This window comes from Pristiophorus japonicus, chromosome 20 (assembly GCF_044704955.1).
Source record: "Pristiophorus japonicus isolate sPriJap1 chromosome 20, sPriJap1.hap1, whole genome shotgun sequence".
Lineage (NCBI taxonomy): Eukaryota > Metazoa > Chordata > Chondrichthyes > Pristiophoridae > Pristiophorus > Pristiophorus japonicus.
Window position 1 is genome coordinate 5,133,740 of NC_091996.1, and position 18,285 is coordinate 5,152,024.

General features: G+C 47.1%; 2 protein-coding genes across 3 annotated transcripts in view; one reads left to right on the forward strand and one right to left on the reverse strand.

Annotated features, from left to right (window-relative positions):
- Positions 1-12,007, forward strand: part of cel.2 (carboxyl ester lipase, tandem duplicate 2) — a 38,467-nt gene extending 26,460 nt beyond the window's left edge. Inside the window, exons 6-11 of the mRNA XM_070863673.1 lie at positions 3,480-3,587; positions 5,195-5,312; positions 6,173-6,362; positions 7,194-7,397; positions 9,310-9,507; positions 11,791-12,007. Coding sequence (XP_070719774.1) covers positions 3,480-3,587; positions 5,195-5,312; positions 6,173-6,362; positions 7,194-7,397; positions 9,310-9,507; positions 11,791-11,968 — 996 coding nt within the window. The 3' untranslated portion in view covers positions 11,969-12,007. The remainder of the gene's footprint in view (positions 1-3,479; positions 3,588-5,194; positions 5,313-6,172; positions 6,363-7,193; positions 7,398-9,309; positions 9,508-11,790) is intronic.
- Positions 12,008-12,821: 814 nt separating this feature from the next.
- The window catches only part of spout1 (SPOUT domain containing methyltransferase 1), a 28,950-nt gene continuing 23,486 nt past the window's right edge, over positions 12,822-18,285 (reverse strand). For both annotated transcript variants that reach the window (XM_070863679.1, XM_070863678.1), the window contains exons 11-12: positions 15,969-16,116; positions 12,822-13,592 (exon numbers count right to left, since the gene is read on the reverse strand). In XM_070863679.1, coding sequence (XP_070719780.1) covers positions 13,518-13,592; positions 15,969-16,116 — 223 coding nt within the window. In that variant the 3' untranslated portion in view covers positions 12,822-13,517. The remainder of the gene's footprint in view (positions 13,593-15,968; positions 16,117-18,285) is intronic.

Consider the following 18,285-nt stretch of genomic DNA (forward strand, 5'->3'; position numbering starts at 1 on the left):
CTGGTGTGGGTTAGCTGGTCTGAGGTGCAGCAGCAGTGAGGCTGTTACTGTTAGCCTCAGTGACCCTGGGCGAGAGAGGCGAAGTGATATTGGCCAGGGTTGCTATTCCTCATCTTTATCCCCACACAAAGTGGTGACGGGATCAAGCTTGCCTGTGATGGTTTGCACAGTCGAAAAGCCAGGATCTCTGCTAAGGTTCAAAATGAATGGCTAACTCAGCAAGGTATTAGAGGACAACTTTTCTTTTACTCGTTCACAGGATGTGGGCGTCGCTGGCAAAGCCAGCATTTACTGCCCACCCTCGAAGGTGGTTGTGAGCCACCTTGAACCATTGCAGTCCGTGTGTTGAAGGTGCTCCCACAGTGCCTCTAGACTGACAGTCCCATCGCAGTGCTGAGGGAGTGCTGCACTGTCTGAGGTGCCGTCTTTCAGATACCGAGGCCCCGTTTGCTCTCGGGTGGATGTAAAACTTCCCATGGCATTATTTCGAAGAAGAGCAGGGGAGTTATCCCCGGTGTCCTGGGATCAATATTTATCCCTCCGTCCACATCACTATAAAATAGATTATCTGGTCATAAGAATATAAGAATTAGGAGCAGGAGTAGGCCATTTGCCCCCTCGAGCCTGCTCCGCCATTCAATGAGATCACGGCTGATCTTCTACCTCAACTCCACTTTCCTGCACTGTCCCCATATCTCGTGATTCCCTTAATATCCAACAATCTATCAATCTCGGTCTTGAATATACTCAAAGACTGAGCCTCCACAGCCCCCTGGAGTAGAGAATTCCAAAGATTCACCACCTTCTGAGAGAAGTTGTTTCTCCTCATCTCAGTCCTAAATGGCTGACCCCTTATTCTGAGACTGTGACCCCTGGTTCTAGACTCCCCAGCCCGGGGGGAAACATCCTCCCTGCATCTACCCTGTCAAGCCCTTATCACCTTGCTGTTTGTGGGAGTTTGGCTGCTGGGTTTCTCACGGCATAGGCAGTCCCTCGGAATCGAGGAAGACTTGCTTCCACTCCTCAAGTGAGTTCTCTGGTGGCTGAACAATCCAACACGAGAGCCATAGACCCTGTCACAGGTGGGACAGATATTCGTCGGGGGAAGGGAGGGGTGGCACTGATTTACCACACGCTCCTTCCGTTGTCTGCGCCTGACCTCTTCACACTCGTAGCGTTGAGATTCGAAGAGCTCAACGCCCTCCTGGATGTACTTTCTCCACCTAGGGCGGTCTTTGGCCAGGGACTCCCAGGTGTCAGTGGTGATGTCGCCCTTCACCAGGGAGGCTTTGAGGGTGTCCTTGTAATGTTTCCGCTGCCCACCTTTGGCTAATTTGCCATGAAGGAGTTCCGCATAGAACAATTGCTTAGGGAGCCTTGTGTCTGGCATGCGAACTATGTGGCCTGCCCAGCGAAGCTGATCGAATGTGGCTAGTGCTTCAATGCTGGGGATGTTGGCCTGGTCGAGGACACTGATATTGGTGTGCCTGTCCTCCCAGGGGATTTGCAGGATCTTGCAGAGACATCGTTGGTGATATATCTCCAGCGACTTGATGTGTCTTCTGTACATCGTCCATGCCTCTGATCTATACAGGAGGGCGGGTATTACTACAGCCCTGTAGACCATGAGCTTGGTGGTAGAGTTGAAGGCCTGGTCTTCGAACACTTTTCCTCAGACGGCCGAAGGCTGCACTGGAGGCGATGTTGAATCTCCGCAATTTCTGCCTTTGTTGACAAGAGGCTCCCGAGGTATGGGAAATGGTCCACGTTGTCCAGGGCCGCGCCGTGGATCTTGATGACTGGGGGACAGTGCTGAGCGGCGAGGACAGGCTGGTGGAGGACCTTTGTCTTACGGATGTTAAGCGTAAGGCCCATGTTTTTATATTCCTCGGTGAATGCATCGACTATATCCTGGAGTTCAGCCTCAATGTGGGCGTCGTCCATGTACTGAAGCTCAACGACAGAGGTTGGGGTGATCTTGGACCTGGCCTGGAGGTGGCGTAGGTTAAACAGCTTCCCGTTGGTTCTGTAGTTTAGTTCCACTCCAGCGGGGAGCTTGTTGACTGTGAGGTGGAGCATGGTGGCGAGGAAGATTGGGAAGAGGGTTGGGGCGATGACGCAGCCCTGTTTGACCCCGGTCCGGACGTGGAATGGGTCTGTGATGGATCCGTTGGTAAGGATCACGGCCTGCATGTTGTTGTGGAGCAGGCGAAGGATGTTAACAAACTTTTGGGGGCACCCAAAACGGAGGAGGGTGCTCCATAGACCCTCACGGTCGACAGTGTCAAAGGCCTTTGTAAGATCGAAAAAGGCCATGTATAAGGGCTGGAGCTGCTCCCTACATTTTTTCTGCAGCTGTTACATAGAAACATAGAAAATAGGTGCAGGAGTAGGCCATTTGGCCCTTTGAGCCTGCACCGCCATTCAATGAGTTCATGGCTGAACATTCAACTTCAGTACCCCATTCCTGCTTTCTCGCCATACCCCTTGATCCCCCTAGTAGTAAGAACTTCATCTAACTCCCTTTTGAATATATTTAGTGAATTGGCCTCAACTACTTTCTGTGGTAGAGAATTCCACAGGTTCACCACTCTCTGGGTGAAGAAGTTTCTCCTCATCTCGGTCCTAAATGGCTTACCCCTTATCCTTAGATTAAAACGAATACGCCGCAAAGATCATGTCCGTTGTTCCCCATGGGGATGAAATTCACACTGTGACTCCGGGATGAGCTCCTCGGCCACAGGGAGAAGGTTGATTGTTGCTTGAGGCTCAAAAATGCTCTGCGCTTGCGATCTATTAGTTCTTGGATCTGATCGTTTTCATCAAACCAGTCCTGGTGTTTTCTGGTTGAGTGACCAAGTGTCTCTTCACAGGCACTGGTTATAGAGGCCTGGAGGGCAGACCAAGCGCTGTGGGCATTCAGCATCTCGGGGTCATCAAGGCACGCCAGGTTAACTGTGAGGTGCTGGCTGTTTAGGGCTCTCTTAGCTGGGTCTTTAAGTGCCCCGGCATTAATTTTTTTGCGGCACTGCTTCTGCTGTCCCCTCTGCTTTGGGGCAATGTTAATGTCGATGATGGATCGGATTAGGCGGTGATCCATCCAGCAGTCGTCAGCTACATGTACCCTGTCGAGCCCTTATCACATTGCTGTTTGTGGGAGCTTGGCTGCTGGGTTTCTCACATTACAACAGTGACTACACTTCAAAAGTACTTCATTGACTGTAAAGCATTTTTCGGACATCTTGAGGTTGTGAAAGGCGCTATATAAATGCAAGTCTTTCCTTTTTCATCTGAGCCATTGCACTATGTTAGGGATGCTTAATGTGGATTCTGAGCACAGATCGCAAAAACGAGCTCCAATCTCTCTTTGACCCCCTGCCCTCCCGCTTTCCCCCAATTTAAAAAAAAATTCAATGAATGTATCCTACAAGTCAAAGCTATTTAGGTCTTTCTGATAATGTCTTTGCTTTCTTTCACAGACATTGTCCCCATACAATAAAGGACTAATAAAGCGAGCGATTTCACAGAGTGGAGTAGCTACTTGTAGCTGGGCGGTCCAGAGGAACCCATTGCACTGGGCACAGCAGGTCAGTGCATCTGCATAAACAAGAATTGCTATTCAAGACCGAGATCGATAGATTTTTGGATACCAAGGGCCTCATAAGAACGTAAGAAATAGGAGCAGGAGTAGGCAATATGGCTTGCTCGGGCCATTCAATAAGATCATGGCTTTCCCACCCGATCTCCATATCCCTTGATTCCCGTAGACTTGCGGGATATGGGATAGTGTGGGAAGGTGGAGATGAGGTAGAAGATCAGCTATGATCTTATTAAGTGGCGGAGCAGGCTCGAAGGCCTGAATGGCCTCCTCCTGCTCCTATTTCTTATGTTCTTGTGATCTGGGCTGAGTTGGATCAGGCTGGTCCAGTGTTCAGTGCCCAACTATCTGGTTTACTTAATATTGGTGAAAAATGCTATTGTGAGGTACAACATGAGCTTAAGCCCATGATTTTCTACAAGGTGATTCTCAATCTAGGGTGGGGGGACGGAGTTTGTTTGAGGCCAAGGACCTCAAAAATGAGAGGCAGCACATCACGGTATAGTCACCCCAGGACTGTTCTTGCACATGTGGGGAGCAGCTCGCCCCTTTGGCCTTTCAAGCAGCAGATGGTGTCTGGCAAGGCTCTGGTCTACAGAAAGAGGAAACGGACATAAAACTGGGGAGGGGGTTTGGGGGCGGGGGCACACTTAATCCATTCAGCTGTCTGGCCTGGATTCAAACTCACCCCACACTGATGGGACGGCAAACACCAATCTCTCTCTGGCCATAAAGATTGGTGTTGGCACGAATGTGCCCGATATCTCAGAAATGCCAATATTACAGAAGTTCCCAACATCACGGAAAGGTCCATAACTTGGCACAAAGTGGCGCTCTCACACTACCCCCAGTATGGTTGATGGAGGATCTGTAAAACAATCACAGTCGTCCCCAGGGAATGCTGTTCTGAGTTTGGGTCTAAGGTATATTCTGGGAGGATAAGTGGAGAGTGCTTGACCTGAGCCTACTTGATGAGGGCACTGGTTGCCAAAAGTGAGGATGTGCTAATGGGAGGAATACTCATTGGGGGAGAAATTCAGTTGGATAGCACCTCGCGAGGGGTGCTAAGTTCAGTGTGCCGGTACCGGTGGTGCTGAGGAGTATCGCCCAGGAGCGTGGCCCCAGTATCAGCACGGATACAAAAAGTGGTTTGCGCTGCACCCGTAGCCAGAGAAAGCTGGCGTGCAGTACTGTCCCGGGGTGCGAAGGGAAGGAATGACTGCACGAGGTCAGTGTGACTGATACTTTATTTTTGGCGATGTAACTTTATTTGGGGTGAGTAATGCAGAGGGAATGTTTTTGTTCCGATTCTTTTTTTTTTGCAGGGAGGCCTCTCTTAGGACGCTGCGAAGTCAGCTCTTTAGCTCGGGATCTTCAGTTGCTCACCCGGCCCAGTGCCCGAGAGGTGTGGAACATTTCTCTTCGTGCTCCGCTCCACTCTCGGGGCATAACAGCTGAATTTTGTGACTCCCGTCGCTAACCATTTGTCGGCGCTAAATTTATTGACCGCCTGACATTAGCGCCTTAAGAACCCTCCAACTGAATTTTTAACCCATAATGTCTGAAGATACTAATGCTTGATCTGGTATTTTTCAGCTTGCTGAGAAGGTTGGCTGCCCAAGAGATGACTCTGCTGCCATGGTGGCCTGTCTGAAGATCACTGACCCCAAAGCTGTCACACTAGCCATTCCCTTGAAGCTTATAAACTTGGAAAGTAAGATGCATGAAAGCATGCTGTGAATATTCCTGTTCTGTTCGAGGATATTCGACCAAATTTCCACAGAAAGGATTTGGAAAAGTGTTGCATTTAAATTTTGGGGGTCTTGAAAGCAAAATGTATTCACCAAGTTCAGATAGAACAGCGGTTAAACTGGGAATAGGCTGGGTATTGAAGTTGCTTCTCCCAAGACTGAGAACAATAAGTAATTCATTAGCCTGTCTCAGTAATTGATAAACACCCATTGTATCGGGAGGTCTCTGGTCATGGGCACTCAACAAGGGTCTTTTTTATTATTCGTTCCTGGGATGTGGGTGTCGCTGGCAAGGCCGGCATTTATTGCCCTTCCCTAATTGCCCCTCGAGAAGGTGGTGGTGAGCCGCCTTCTTGAACCGCTGCAGTCCGTGTGGTGAAGGTGCTCCCACAGTGCTGTTAGGGAGGGAGTTCCAGGATTGTGACCCAGTGACGATGAAGGAACGGCCGATATATTTCCAAGTCAAGATGGTGTGTGACTTGGAGGGGAACGTGGAGGTGGTAGTGTTCCCATGCGCCTGCTGCCCTTGTCCTTCTAGGGGGCAGAGGTCGCGGGTTTGGGAGGTGCTGCTGAAGAAGCCTTGGCGAGTTGCTGCAGTGCATCTTGTAGATGGTATACACTGCAGCCAGGGGGCGCCGGTGGTGGAGGGAGAGAGTGTTTATGTTGGGGGATGGGGTGCCAATCAAGCATGTCTGGCATAGGCCCAAAACCAAGATAGAAACAGAGGGGGCAATCTTTCACCAGAATGTGTTCACGGTATTATTTTGCGCTGTAGAGGGAGAGCGGAACTGACTTAACACCTTCCTCTCTCTTCATCTTGTAGCTCCTATTGTATTCTACCTGATATGGGCTCCCGTCATCGATGGAGACTTTATTCCCGATGAGCCAAAGAAGCTGTACCACAATGCTGCTGGTATCGATTACATCGCTGGTGTTAACAATATGGACGGACATCTGTTTGCTGGCCTGGATGTTCATTCAATCAATCAGGCTTTTCTAGGAAAGACCTACCCGTAAGGGACACAGCTTATTTAATTGAGTGTGTTGCTTTTTTTTGTTGTTTTCATTTGTTGTTTTCAAGGGTGAGACTCTCTTCTTGAGGCACTTCTTTCCCTTCCCCGAGTCTCCACATCACACACAAGTCTTGAAAAGAAAGAGACTTGTATCTATATAGCGTCTTCCAGACCATCAGACACTTTACAGCCAATGAAGTACTTTTTGAAGTGTAGTCACTGTTGTAATGTGGGAAACGCAGCAGCCAATTTGCACATAGCAAGATCCTACAAACAACAATGTGATAAATGACCAGATAATCTGTTTGTGATGTTGGTTGGCGGATAAATACTGGCCCCAGGACACCGGGGATAACTCGCTTGCTTTTCTTCAAAATAGTGTCATAGTTTCTTTAACATCCACCTGAGAGCAGATGGAGCCTCGGTTTAATGTCTCATCCAAAAGATGGTATCTCCGAGGGGGATTGACAGGATAGATGTTGAGGTTGTTTTACCTGATTGGAGAGTCTAGAACTAGGGGGCATAGTCTCAGGATAAGGGATTTGGCTATTTAAGACAGAGATGAGGAGGAATTTCTTCACTCAGAGGGTTGTGAATCTTTGGAATTCTCTACCCCAGAGGGCTGTGGATGCTGAGTCGTTGAATATATTCAAGGCTGAGAGAGATTTTTGGATTCTAGGGGAATTGAGGGATTTGGGGATCAGGCGGGAAATTGGAGTTGAGGCCGATGATCAGCCATGATCTTAATGAATGGTGGAGCAGGCTCGAGGGACCGTATGGCCGACTCCTGCTCTTATTTCTTATGTTCTTATGTTATGTTGATATCTACAGGAGTGACCTGTATAACCTCATTCAAGGTCTGACCGTAGACACCAGAGGACAAGGTACCAACGTTACTTATGAGTACTATACCAAGGACTGGCCGCCTAATCCAAGTCAAGAGACCATTAAAAGGACTGTAGTGGAGCTGGAGACGGACGTCCTCTTCTTGGTCCCCACACAACTGGCATTGGATCTTCATTATCAACATGCTCAGTAAGTTACCGGCCAGACATTTCCAGCTATGGTCACATCTTGTGTGTCCAAGTAAGTGGTGAGGTGTTAGCTAGAAGGGGGGACGATCAGACTGTACCACTATGACCCCCCCCCCCCCCCAAACCAACCACTGGGAAGGATATCTACCTAACACTGGTCCATTAACACAGGCTACTGAGTAATTAGTATCATCTCCACATCAATATGAAGGGGTTGACTTATAAAGAAAGGTTGAGCAGATTGGGTCTATGCTTATTGGAGTTTAGAAGAATGAGAGGCGATCTTATTGAGACAGATAAGATTCTGAGGCAGCTTGACCGGATGTTTCCACTCCTGGAGGAATCTAGAACTAGGGGGCATAGTTTAAGACTAAGGGGTCGCCCATTTAGAATTGAGATGAGGAGGAATTTCTTCTCTCAGCAGGTCATAAATCTGTGGAATTCTCTGCCCCAGAGAGCTGTGGAGGCTGGGTCATTGAATATATTTAAGGCGGAGATAGACAGATTTTTGAACGATAAGGGAGTGAAGGGTTATAGGAAGCAGGCAGGGAAGTGGAGCTGAGCCCAAGATCAGATCAGCCATGATCTTATTAAATGGTGGAGCAGGCTCGAGAGAACAAATGGCTGCCTCGTGGCTCTTATTTCTTATGTTCTTGTGTAATATCATCTCCCCATATTTCCACTGGAAGACTATGAAAGTATTTTAGACCATTTTGTTTGACAGCTATATTTTTTTTGTTTTTGTTTTTTAAAAACAAGCTTATTCTCTCCTCTTTTCCGGCCTGGGTGTCCCTGTACCGTTCACAATTGGATGCACAGGCTGCCTTTGCTCCCAGTCCCTTGGCATGGTACAAGTCTCTTTTCTCTCTGGGAATGTGTGGCCGTCGCTGGACACCTCCCCATACCCGCCTTCAGGGATGAGAGTGGCTAGAACTTGCAACCCAGATTTGCTGCTCATCCAGGGGAAGCTAAATAAGTACATGAGAGCAAGGAATAGAAGGATAGGATGAGTTGAAGTAAGGTGGGAGGAGGTTCCGGTGGAGCTTAGACCAGTAGGGCCGAATGGCCTGCTTCTGTGCTATAAATTCTGTGTAATATTGGGGCTAAAATTCCGTCGGAGGCTTCCTTCGGACGAACACCTCCGACCCGAAAATACCTGATGTTCCCGGAGGCACCTTCGATTCCAGTCGCCGCGTACAGGGACAGGACTTCCCCGCACGTGCGAAAAAGCTGGAGTCACATGGGCCTGGACCACCAATCACTCTTCAGTATTCTCATTGATAATGGGAACTCCGTTTTTACAAGTTCCCATTATTATCAATGAGAATAAACCCATAAAACAATAAACACAAACATAAAAATAAATAAAACACATATTTAAAGTTAACTGAAATTAAAATTAATGTTTTAGAAAAGTGTTTTAACATGGTTTAGATTAAACTTACCTTAATGGACAGGGTTTTTAACATATAAAAATTAAATTTAAAAACACATTTTTATGTTTTAAAACTCTTACGCTGGTAAAAGTAAGCTATGCGCCTGCTTTCACCAGGCATAAGAGTTTGAAGGACATTTGCTGGGCATGAGTTGGGAAAATAGCCCAATCTCACCCACGTGAATGTCCTCCCGGGGAATGGGGAGGATCTGACAAGACAAATCTTAACAGATCGGAAAAGCCGGTTTTCGGCGCATACACATCACGCCCCAAAAGCCAGCTTCTGCGAGACCTCGCTGGGTCCGTCCACACTTCGTACGGACAGTGAGGCCAGAATTTTAGCCCAAATGTGTTTTTGAAACCTGTGCTTAATAACAATTTTTAACTTGATATTTTCCTTCCATTTTTTTGATCTGTGTGCTTACATTTCCTCCTCTTGTCATTTCTTTCCTTCCTTTCCTTGCTCCTTCTCTCCCAGGGGAGCACAGACGTTCAGCTACCTGTTTTCTTACCCCTCCCGGGCTCCCATATATCCCAAATGGCTGGGGGCTGATCACACTGATGACCTCCAATACGTCTTTGGAAAACCGTTTGCCACTCCGCTCGGATACCGACCAAGGGACAGAGATGTCTCGAGATATATGATTGCCTACTGGACCAATTTCGCCCACACTGGGTAAGGAAATAGAATAAAAAAGAATTTGCATTTCTATAGTGCCTTTCATGATCTCAGGATGTGCCAATGAAGTACTTTTGAAATGTAGTCACTGTTGTAATGTAGGAAACACGGCAGCCAATTTGCGCACAGCAAGCTCCCACAGTGATGGGATAATGACCAGATTATCTGATATTTTTAATGATGTTGATTAAGGGATAAATATTGGCCAGGACACTGAGGAGACCTCCCGCGCTCTTCTTCGAAACAGCACTTCCCTCAGCACTGCACTGGAGTGTCAGCCTAGATTGGTGTGCACAAGTGTCCAGAGTGGGATTTGAACCCATGACCTGATTCAGCCACGGCTGAATTAAATCAGCATGAGCAGCTGGTACAGGTTCGACCTCCAAAATCCGGAATCCAGAATGTTCCGGAATCCGGACCGATCCGTGACGGGGTCGGCCAGAAAATGTTCCGATATCCGAACTCCCCCTTCACCCGCCGGCGAACCAACATTGCCCCAGCCCGATTCTCCGGCCCCCCTTCCTCCCACCTCGGCTGCCCAACAAGGAACTCCTCCACAGTAGCGAGTCCCGCCCGATCAGGTCCTCTTCGGCGGGGCTCGCGCAAACAACTCCACAGTGGTGAGACCCACCCGAACACTCGAACAACTCATCGACATGCACCCCCCGGCCCCCCTTCTGACATTCCAAAATCCGTCAAAACGCTAAATCTGGAACGGCCTCGGACCCGAGGTTCCAGATTCGGGGCGCTGCACCTGTAATTTTAAACAGATGGGCCCGGTGTTTTTCATCATTTCCTCTCATGTTGGACTGATTTTTGCTCACATGGGTGACCTATTGCAGTCATTATTTACACTTAAAAGAAAATCTTGCATTTCTATAGCGCCTTTCACAACCACTGGACATCTCAAAGCGCTTTACAGCCAATTAAGTACTTTGAGAGCAGTCACGCTTGTATTGTGGGAAACGCAGCAATCTTTGTTGGGTAAGGCTACAAAGGCACATGGATCAAAGGCTGGTAAATGGGGTTGAGGTACACATCACCCATGATCTAATAGAATGGTAGAACAAGCTCGAGGGCCTAAATAGCCCCCTCCTGGTCCTCCCTTTGCAGGTCGTCCAGTACGCACACTATTCCCAGCACCGAGGGCAGTCCCCAGGTCACTGAGAAAAAGGCCGGGGCGGTCCGAGCAGAAACTCCTTCTGTGTCTTTGCTTGTCCCAGTTGCTCACACTTTTGCCTGAGTCAGAATGTTAGCATTTTGAGACCTGCGCACATAATCAGCCATGATCTTATTGAATGGTGGTGCAGGCTCGAAGGGCCAAATGGCCTACTCCTGCACCGATGTTTCTAACACGTCAGTGCACTGTTGGGAGGGTCTCTAAATAAAGCCGTAGCATCTTAAACCAAGAGTAGCAGGGTATTGTCCTGACCAGCTCTCCATCCTCAACCCCCCCCCCCCCCCAAAAAAAACCAATAGTTGTGGGATCTTGCTGTGCAAAGAATGGCCACTGCACAATGTAATATGACAAAAGGTCGCCGATCTGAAACATCATCTCTGTTTCTCTCTCCCATAGATGCTGCCTGACCTGAGTATTTTTTTTATTTCAGATTTCCAGTAGCTATAGTTTTTTGCTTTTTTAATATGTCAAATGCTTTGGGCTAACTCAAGAACATAACATAAGGAGCAGGCCATTCAGCCCCTCTAGCCTGCTCCGCCATTCAATGAGATCATATCTGATCATCTACCTCAACTCCACTTGATTCCCTTAATATCCAAAAATCTATCGATCTCGGTCTTGAACATATGCAAAGACTGAGCCTCCACAGCCCTCTGGGGTAGAGAATTCCAGTGATTTACTACCCTCTGAGTGAAGAAGTGTTTCCCCATCTCAGTCCTAAATGGCTGACCCCTTATTCTAGACTCCCCAGCCTGGGGAAACATCCTCCCTGCATCTACCTAGTCAAGCCCTGTAAGAATTTGCTATGTTTCAATGAGATCAGCTCTCATTCTTCTAAACTCGAGAGAATATAAACAGAGTCTACCCAATCTCTACTCGGAGGACAATCCCCCCATCCCAGGAATCTATGGCAAGTATACCCTTCCTTGGGTAAGGAGACTAAAAAGCCTGTACTCAGTACTCCAGGTGCAGTCTCACCAGGACCCTATATAATTGCAGTAAGACGTCTTTACTTTTGTATTCAACTGTTTGAGGGATGCGGTAAAGTGTTGTATCAATTTAACTAGTTGTGACTGAATCGGTTTTGTTTTGTCTTTCAGGGACCCTAGTCGGGGTGAGTCTCCTGTGCCCACGCCGTGGATCCATTACACGTCGACGTACACCCAGTATCTGGAAATTAACAAAGACATCAACATGAACTCTATGCAGCAGAGGCTTCACTACAACACGGTCAGCTTCTGGAACCAGACCTACGCCGCTATAGAAGTAACGCCGTAACCCTGTGCGGCTCTGAAATAAACCTTGTAAAAATTAAAAGATCTGTTGTTGTAGATATTTAACTTGAGCTGACGGCATTCATGATGGGATTGGACAAGCAGGTTTGTGGAGTCAGCGATTCCCTTTATTTTATACAAGAACGTACCATTAGCCCCTCCCCACCCAGCTGAACAAAAGACAGCCTTATGGTAACTATGAAGGGGGCGCATACCCGACTCTGTCGGTAATTACTTTGAGGCTGGACCCAGTATGGTGTCCTTGTGCAAGAAACACAGTTAGCATGCAGGTACAGCAAGCAATTGGGAAGGTAAATAGCATGTTGGAGTATAAAAAAGAGTAAGGAAGTTTTGCTACAATTGTACAGGGCTTTGGTCAGACGACACCTGGACTGTGCACAGTTTTGGTTTCCTTATCTAATGAGAGGATATACTTACCCTAGAGGCTGTGCAATGAAGGTTCTTCAGAGAGATTGCATAGAATGGGCCTATTACTCTCTGGAGCCTAAGGGAGAGGTGATCTCATTGAAACACATACAAGATTCTGAAGGGGATTGACAGGGGTAGATGTTGTTTCCTCTGGCTGGAGTGTCTAGAACTAGGGGACATAGTCTCAGGATAAGGGGTTGGCCATGTGAGACTGAGACAAGGAGGAATTTCTTCACTCAGAGGGTTATGAATCTTTGTTCTGTTTGGAGGAAATGGGAATCAGTTACTCCGATCAAAATTGACCTGCATCATCAAGTACAGAATCATGCTTTTCTACAGCATGGTCATTGGCCGACCCTTGACCTGTAACAAGTTTTCCAATAATAAAAACATTTGCAACTGAAAACAGTAACAAAAGAGAAACGTAGTTTAAAAAATAAAACTTTACTTGACATATAAATGGCACGACTCATCATAAAAATACACCGCCCAGTCTGTGGTCAATAACCAGCCTACAACACCTGAATTGTGGCACTATGCAGCGGTCAATGTTCATGTTTTTTGGGTGTGCGGCCCCTTCAAAATACTGAGCATGCGCGGTTTTCCCTATTTAAAAACCAGTGAGCCACCTGTGTGGGAGCTCCAGACCGCTGCACAGCCACAAAGCTTTGTGAGTATTGGGTAGTAAGAAACGATCTTGGCCACAGACAAGTCTGATCTCTACCACCATTCATTCTGGGACTGACAGAAAACCACAGAAGTGGATAATTGTACCTAATTAATGCCAGCGATATGATCAATCACTGACTCAGGTTCGAAATAATTACTGGACTGCATCGAGGATGAATGATGGTCATTATTGCTGCAGGTTCACTGTTGGAAGGTATGTGTGACAAATCTTCTCTCAGGCCGCCTTTTAAACTGGGAAACACACTGCAGACTCTCCCCACAAACGTTGCAGCACTTTCTGCTGCTGCATCACAAGCCAGGGTTGGATCTCTGCAATCTCGAGAGACTGGGTGGGCTCCGATGTCAGACAGGAGCTCGTGCGACGGCCAGTGAGTGATGGTCCTCCACTCCACGGGCAGATTCAAAGGCAGCACGTTGCAAAACATTTCCAGCTTTCAACTAGAAGTGGATCTTCCGACTGCCGTGTCAATCTTTGGTCGTAATGCGGACAGAGTGATGAGAATAGCTTCCTAGAAGAAGAGGGCAGAAAAAAACACCATTCACTGAAAAATTCAACCCCCAAAATAATGAGCTATTGATCAGGGGGAGAAGCTAGCCTGAGTGGGGGAGGGAAAGTCATCCTCGCTCCCAATTTAAGAGCAGCAGCGACCAAGTCTTGGGAGCAGGTGACTTGTCCAGATGGAAGAAATTAATATTTAAAAGTTGTCATTCTCTGACTGAACTCATCAAATCAATCAAACTTTTTTTGAAAAACAACAAAAATAAATTGTCTTTTGATCGATCTGAAATTATGGTGTGTTAAAATCATAATTTCACACCATTTCATCTCAGCTCTGCAATTTACTCTCAATCGCACCAAACTGGCACAGTAACTGCAAGACTCGAGGTCAATACCAGAGTTCAAATCAGAGGTTTGCATGTAGCTGTATGCCATGAAATAAGTTTGTCAATCACAGCCTGAGGGGATGTTGGGAGGCAGTTCGAGCTTGATTCTGGCAATAGTTCCCACACAACAGTGAGCTGCCAATGGTGCAAGATCAGCCAGCAAAATTGAACGGTCATGTCTATTTGCAACACCAGATTTCTGATTGGTCCCCCTGGAGGACAAGACAAGACACACCCAACAGTTTGCCTGGATTGTATAATTAGATCCTGCCCGCAGGAGAGTAATCAAGATCTTTGCAATGTGTAATTTGATCCATTCATCATGACAGCCAGGCTCCAGAGCTCTCAGTGCTAACACTATTGCTTTCAGAGAACAGACAGGGCTCAACTTCCCAGGTTAGGAGCACTCACAGCGCACTCACTGCCGAGTTCAGACAGGAAGGGGTGAGGCCAGAGAGAGATTTTACCATGATGAGAATTTTAAAATCAAGGTGTTGGCGGATAATACTTCCCAGTACCAAAACGGGGGCACATGCACAGAGGGACCAGAACACTACGGAAATAATCAGTGAAACCTAAAAGCCACTTTCTGCAGCGTATTACTGCAGGAGGAGATGGTCAAACTACTCGCAGATATATTTTTAAAAAAATGTATTCGTTTACAGGATGTAGGCGTCGCTGGCAAGGCCGGCATTTATTGCCCATCCCTATTTGCCCTTGAGAAGGTGGTGCCTTCTTGAATCGCTGCAGTCTGCTGTGGTGAAGGTACTCCCACAGTGCTGACCTCAGTAGTTTGTTACGACTGAGTGGCTCACTGGTCTGTTTCAGAGGGTCAGTTGAGGGTCACCCACATTGCTGTGGGTCTGGAGTCACATATAGGCCAGACTGGGTAGGGACGGCAGATTTCCTTCCCTAAAGGACATTAGTGAACCAGGTGGGTTCTTACAACAATTCCATGGTCACAGTTACCGATACTAACTTTTTAGTTCCAGATTTATTTAATTAACTGAATTTAAATTCCCCAGCTGCCATGGTGGGATTTGACCTCGTGTCTGCGGATTACTACTCCAGGCCTCTGGATTACTAGTCCAGCAACATAACCACTATGCCTCGATTTCAAAATTCTTATCCTCGTTTACAAATCCCTTTATGGCCTGGTCCCTCCCTATCTCTGTAATCTCCTACAACTGTTCTCTTCCACCCCGAGATGTCTGCACTCTTCTAATTCTGCCCTCCTGAGCATCCGATTATAATCGCTCAACCAGTGTCGGCCATGCCTTCTGTTGCCTGGGCCCCAGGCTCTGGAACTCCCTGCCTAAACCTCTCCGCCTCTCTTTCCTCCTTCAAGACACTACTTAAAACCTATCTCTTTGACTAACCTATGCTAAATTCTACTTATGCAGCTGGCTCGGTGTCAAATTTTTATCGCATAACACTCCTGTGAAGCACCATGGGACGTTTCACTATGTTAAAGGCGCTATATAAATACAAGTTGTTGTCGTACCCCTACTTAGTGCTGTAAATACTCAGTGATGTATTTTTCTTGATTATTCTCTCCTTCCCTTCCATAAAGAGAAAAGACAGAACTCAGTGGGACTGCACTATGTGAATTATTAAAGTGACTGAAATTTGCATATGTGGGTTTTAAATTACATCAGTGATTGCGAGTGTCTCCAAAACACTAAGTCACAGCAATATACACGAACAAACTGCACCAGTATTAAAGCCTCTACTCGCTCCTCAATGCAAATATATCTGTCATAATGGTAGATAGTGAAGTAGTTCATGGTCTGGACCATTGTTTCGCCGGTCTGAGTATTACACGGGTACGCTGGGCTGAGCGGAAGGGGAAATGTGGGGTGTGGGGGGGGGGGGAGAAAGATACCAGAAAAGGCTTTGCTTTAGATGTTGAGTGCGTTGTGTAGACCTGTAATTCTGAAACTTTACACACTCCATAAATTGATTTATATACGAGTATAAACATTCCCTACGTTACATACCTCAGTGCGGATGGTACGGCTGCCCTGGCCGGGACAGGTGTTCAGGTAATGGTGAAAGAGGGCGCTGGGATCTGCAAGACTGAGGTTTTGGTCAGCGTCTACACTCGCCTCAAGCCCCTGAAGACCACCAAACATCACCAACATGTGCCTAAAGCAGGGAGAAAAACGTTACAGGATTTGTCTCTGCTATATACGTAAAACGACCGAACGATGGTCCTCCCAAACCCGTGACCTCAACCACCTAGAAGGACAAGAGCAGTGGGGCACATGGGAACACCATCACCTCCAGGTTCACCTCCCAGTCACACACCATCCCGACTTGGAAATATATCGGCCGTTCCTTCATCGTTGCTGGGCCACAATCCTGGAACTCCCTCCCTAACAGCACTGTGTGGGAGCACCTTCACCACACGGACTGCAGCGGCTCAAGGCGGCGGCTCACCACCACCTCCTCGAGTGCCACCTTCAGAGGTGGTCAATAAATGCCGGCCTTGCCAGCAACACCCACATCCCAGGAACGAATTAAAAAAGGAATTACATGGTTAAAATGCAGATGGCAAAACTGTGAAACCCTTTTAAAAATCAATCTGCCATCTTAACAACTATTGCAGTTTTAACAGAAACCATAATCTAGCAGTTACTGTGTAGGGTTTGAGATCCAGATCCACTGAACATCACTGAATTTCAGCCCTGAGATTGTGTGGATGCGTTCAAGACTTTCCCACAGTCTGCGTTGGGGGGGGGGTTTGGAAAAGGAAATGAAAGAAAGCAAAGAAATTCTAGAATGGTGTCATTTAACAACAGCAATTTGCATTTATATAGCACCTTTAACGACAGTACAAGGTCCCAAGACACTTCGCAGGCAAAAATTGACACCGAGTCACATAAGGAGATATTAGTCCAGACTTGGTCAAAGAGGTAGGTTTTAAGGAGCATCTTAAAGGAGGAGAGAGAGGCGGAGGGGTTTAGGGAGGGAATTCCAGAGCTTAAGCAGCTGAAGGTGTGGCTGCCAATAATAGGGTGTTAGAAGTTGAGGATTCACAAGAAGCCAGAATTGGCGGAACGCAGAGATCTCGGGGGGGTTGTGGGGCTGGAGGAGATTAGAGAGATTAGCGAGGCCATGGAGGGATTTGAAAACAAGGACGAGAATTTTAAATTTGAGGCATTGCCAGACCGGTAAAGAGTATCTCTATCAGCAGTTAGAGAAATCCTCAGGCTGACCACAGATGGTGGCCTCTATCTTAAAACACATTGCTATATTATTAGGGACACAGTGTAACAGGAAACTCTGAAGGGTTACAGAAAGGGAGTAGAAACAATCCTGGAATCTGAAGGAGAATCAATGTTATAAGTGGTGAGCAGATCTCCTGTGGCATTGCTCACAGTTAAGATGTACGCTTTTATAAGGATGGGAGCATGCAGTGTTCTCCTGCTGCTGAAGGCTGGTCAGCATGTAAGACGGCTTGTACGTTTAAAGCTACAAGGTTACTTTATGGTTAATTAGAAGCTATTTTTTGTTGCTGTGGACGTTTCTCTTCAGATTGGAAACGACTGTAGCCTTAAGAAGAGAAAGTAAGCCAATGTCTAATAGACAGAGGCCGAGGCGAATTAGAGTTTAAATGTTGTTAGGTCAGGAATTCTTGCAGATTGGGAAAGGTTCAAGTCAGTTTCAGGTGCAGATCATCTTGTTTTTTCTCAAAACAAACTGGCATCTGGAGTGTGATGTCTGTACACACTGTTTTATTAACATTTCGGATGGGCGGGTGAGATGGTTACCTCCTGCTTGAAATATGACAATTCATCTCAGAGAAAGTGGTGCAGAGGAAGAGTTCTATCACTGTTTACTGGTGGTGGGGGGTGAGAAAGAGAGAGGCGGGAGGGAAAAGCAAGGCTAAAAAAACAACGACTTGCATTTATATAGTGCCTTTAACGTAGTGAAATGTCCCAAGGCGCTTCACAGGAATACTGAGATATAAAAAATTTGACACCGAGACGCACAAATAGAAATTAGCGCAGGGGACCAAAAGCTTGGTCAAAGAGAGATGTTTTAAGGAGCATCTTGAAGGAGGAAAGAAAGGTAGAGAGGCGGCGAGGTTTATGGAGGGAGTTCCAGAGCTTGGGGCCCAGGCAACAGAAGGCACGGCCACCAATGGTGGAGCGATTACAATCAGGGATGCTCAAGGAGGGCAGAATTAGAGGAGCGCAGACATCTCGGGGGTTGTGAGGTTGGAGGAGATTACAGAGATAGGGAGGGGCGAGGCCATGGAGGGATTTGAAAATAAACTCGAGAATTTTGAAATCGAGGCATTGCTTAATC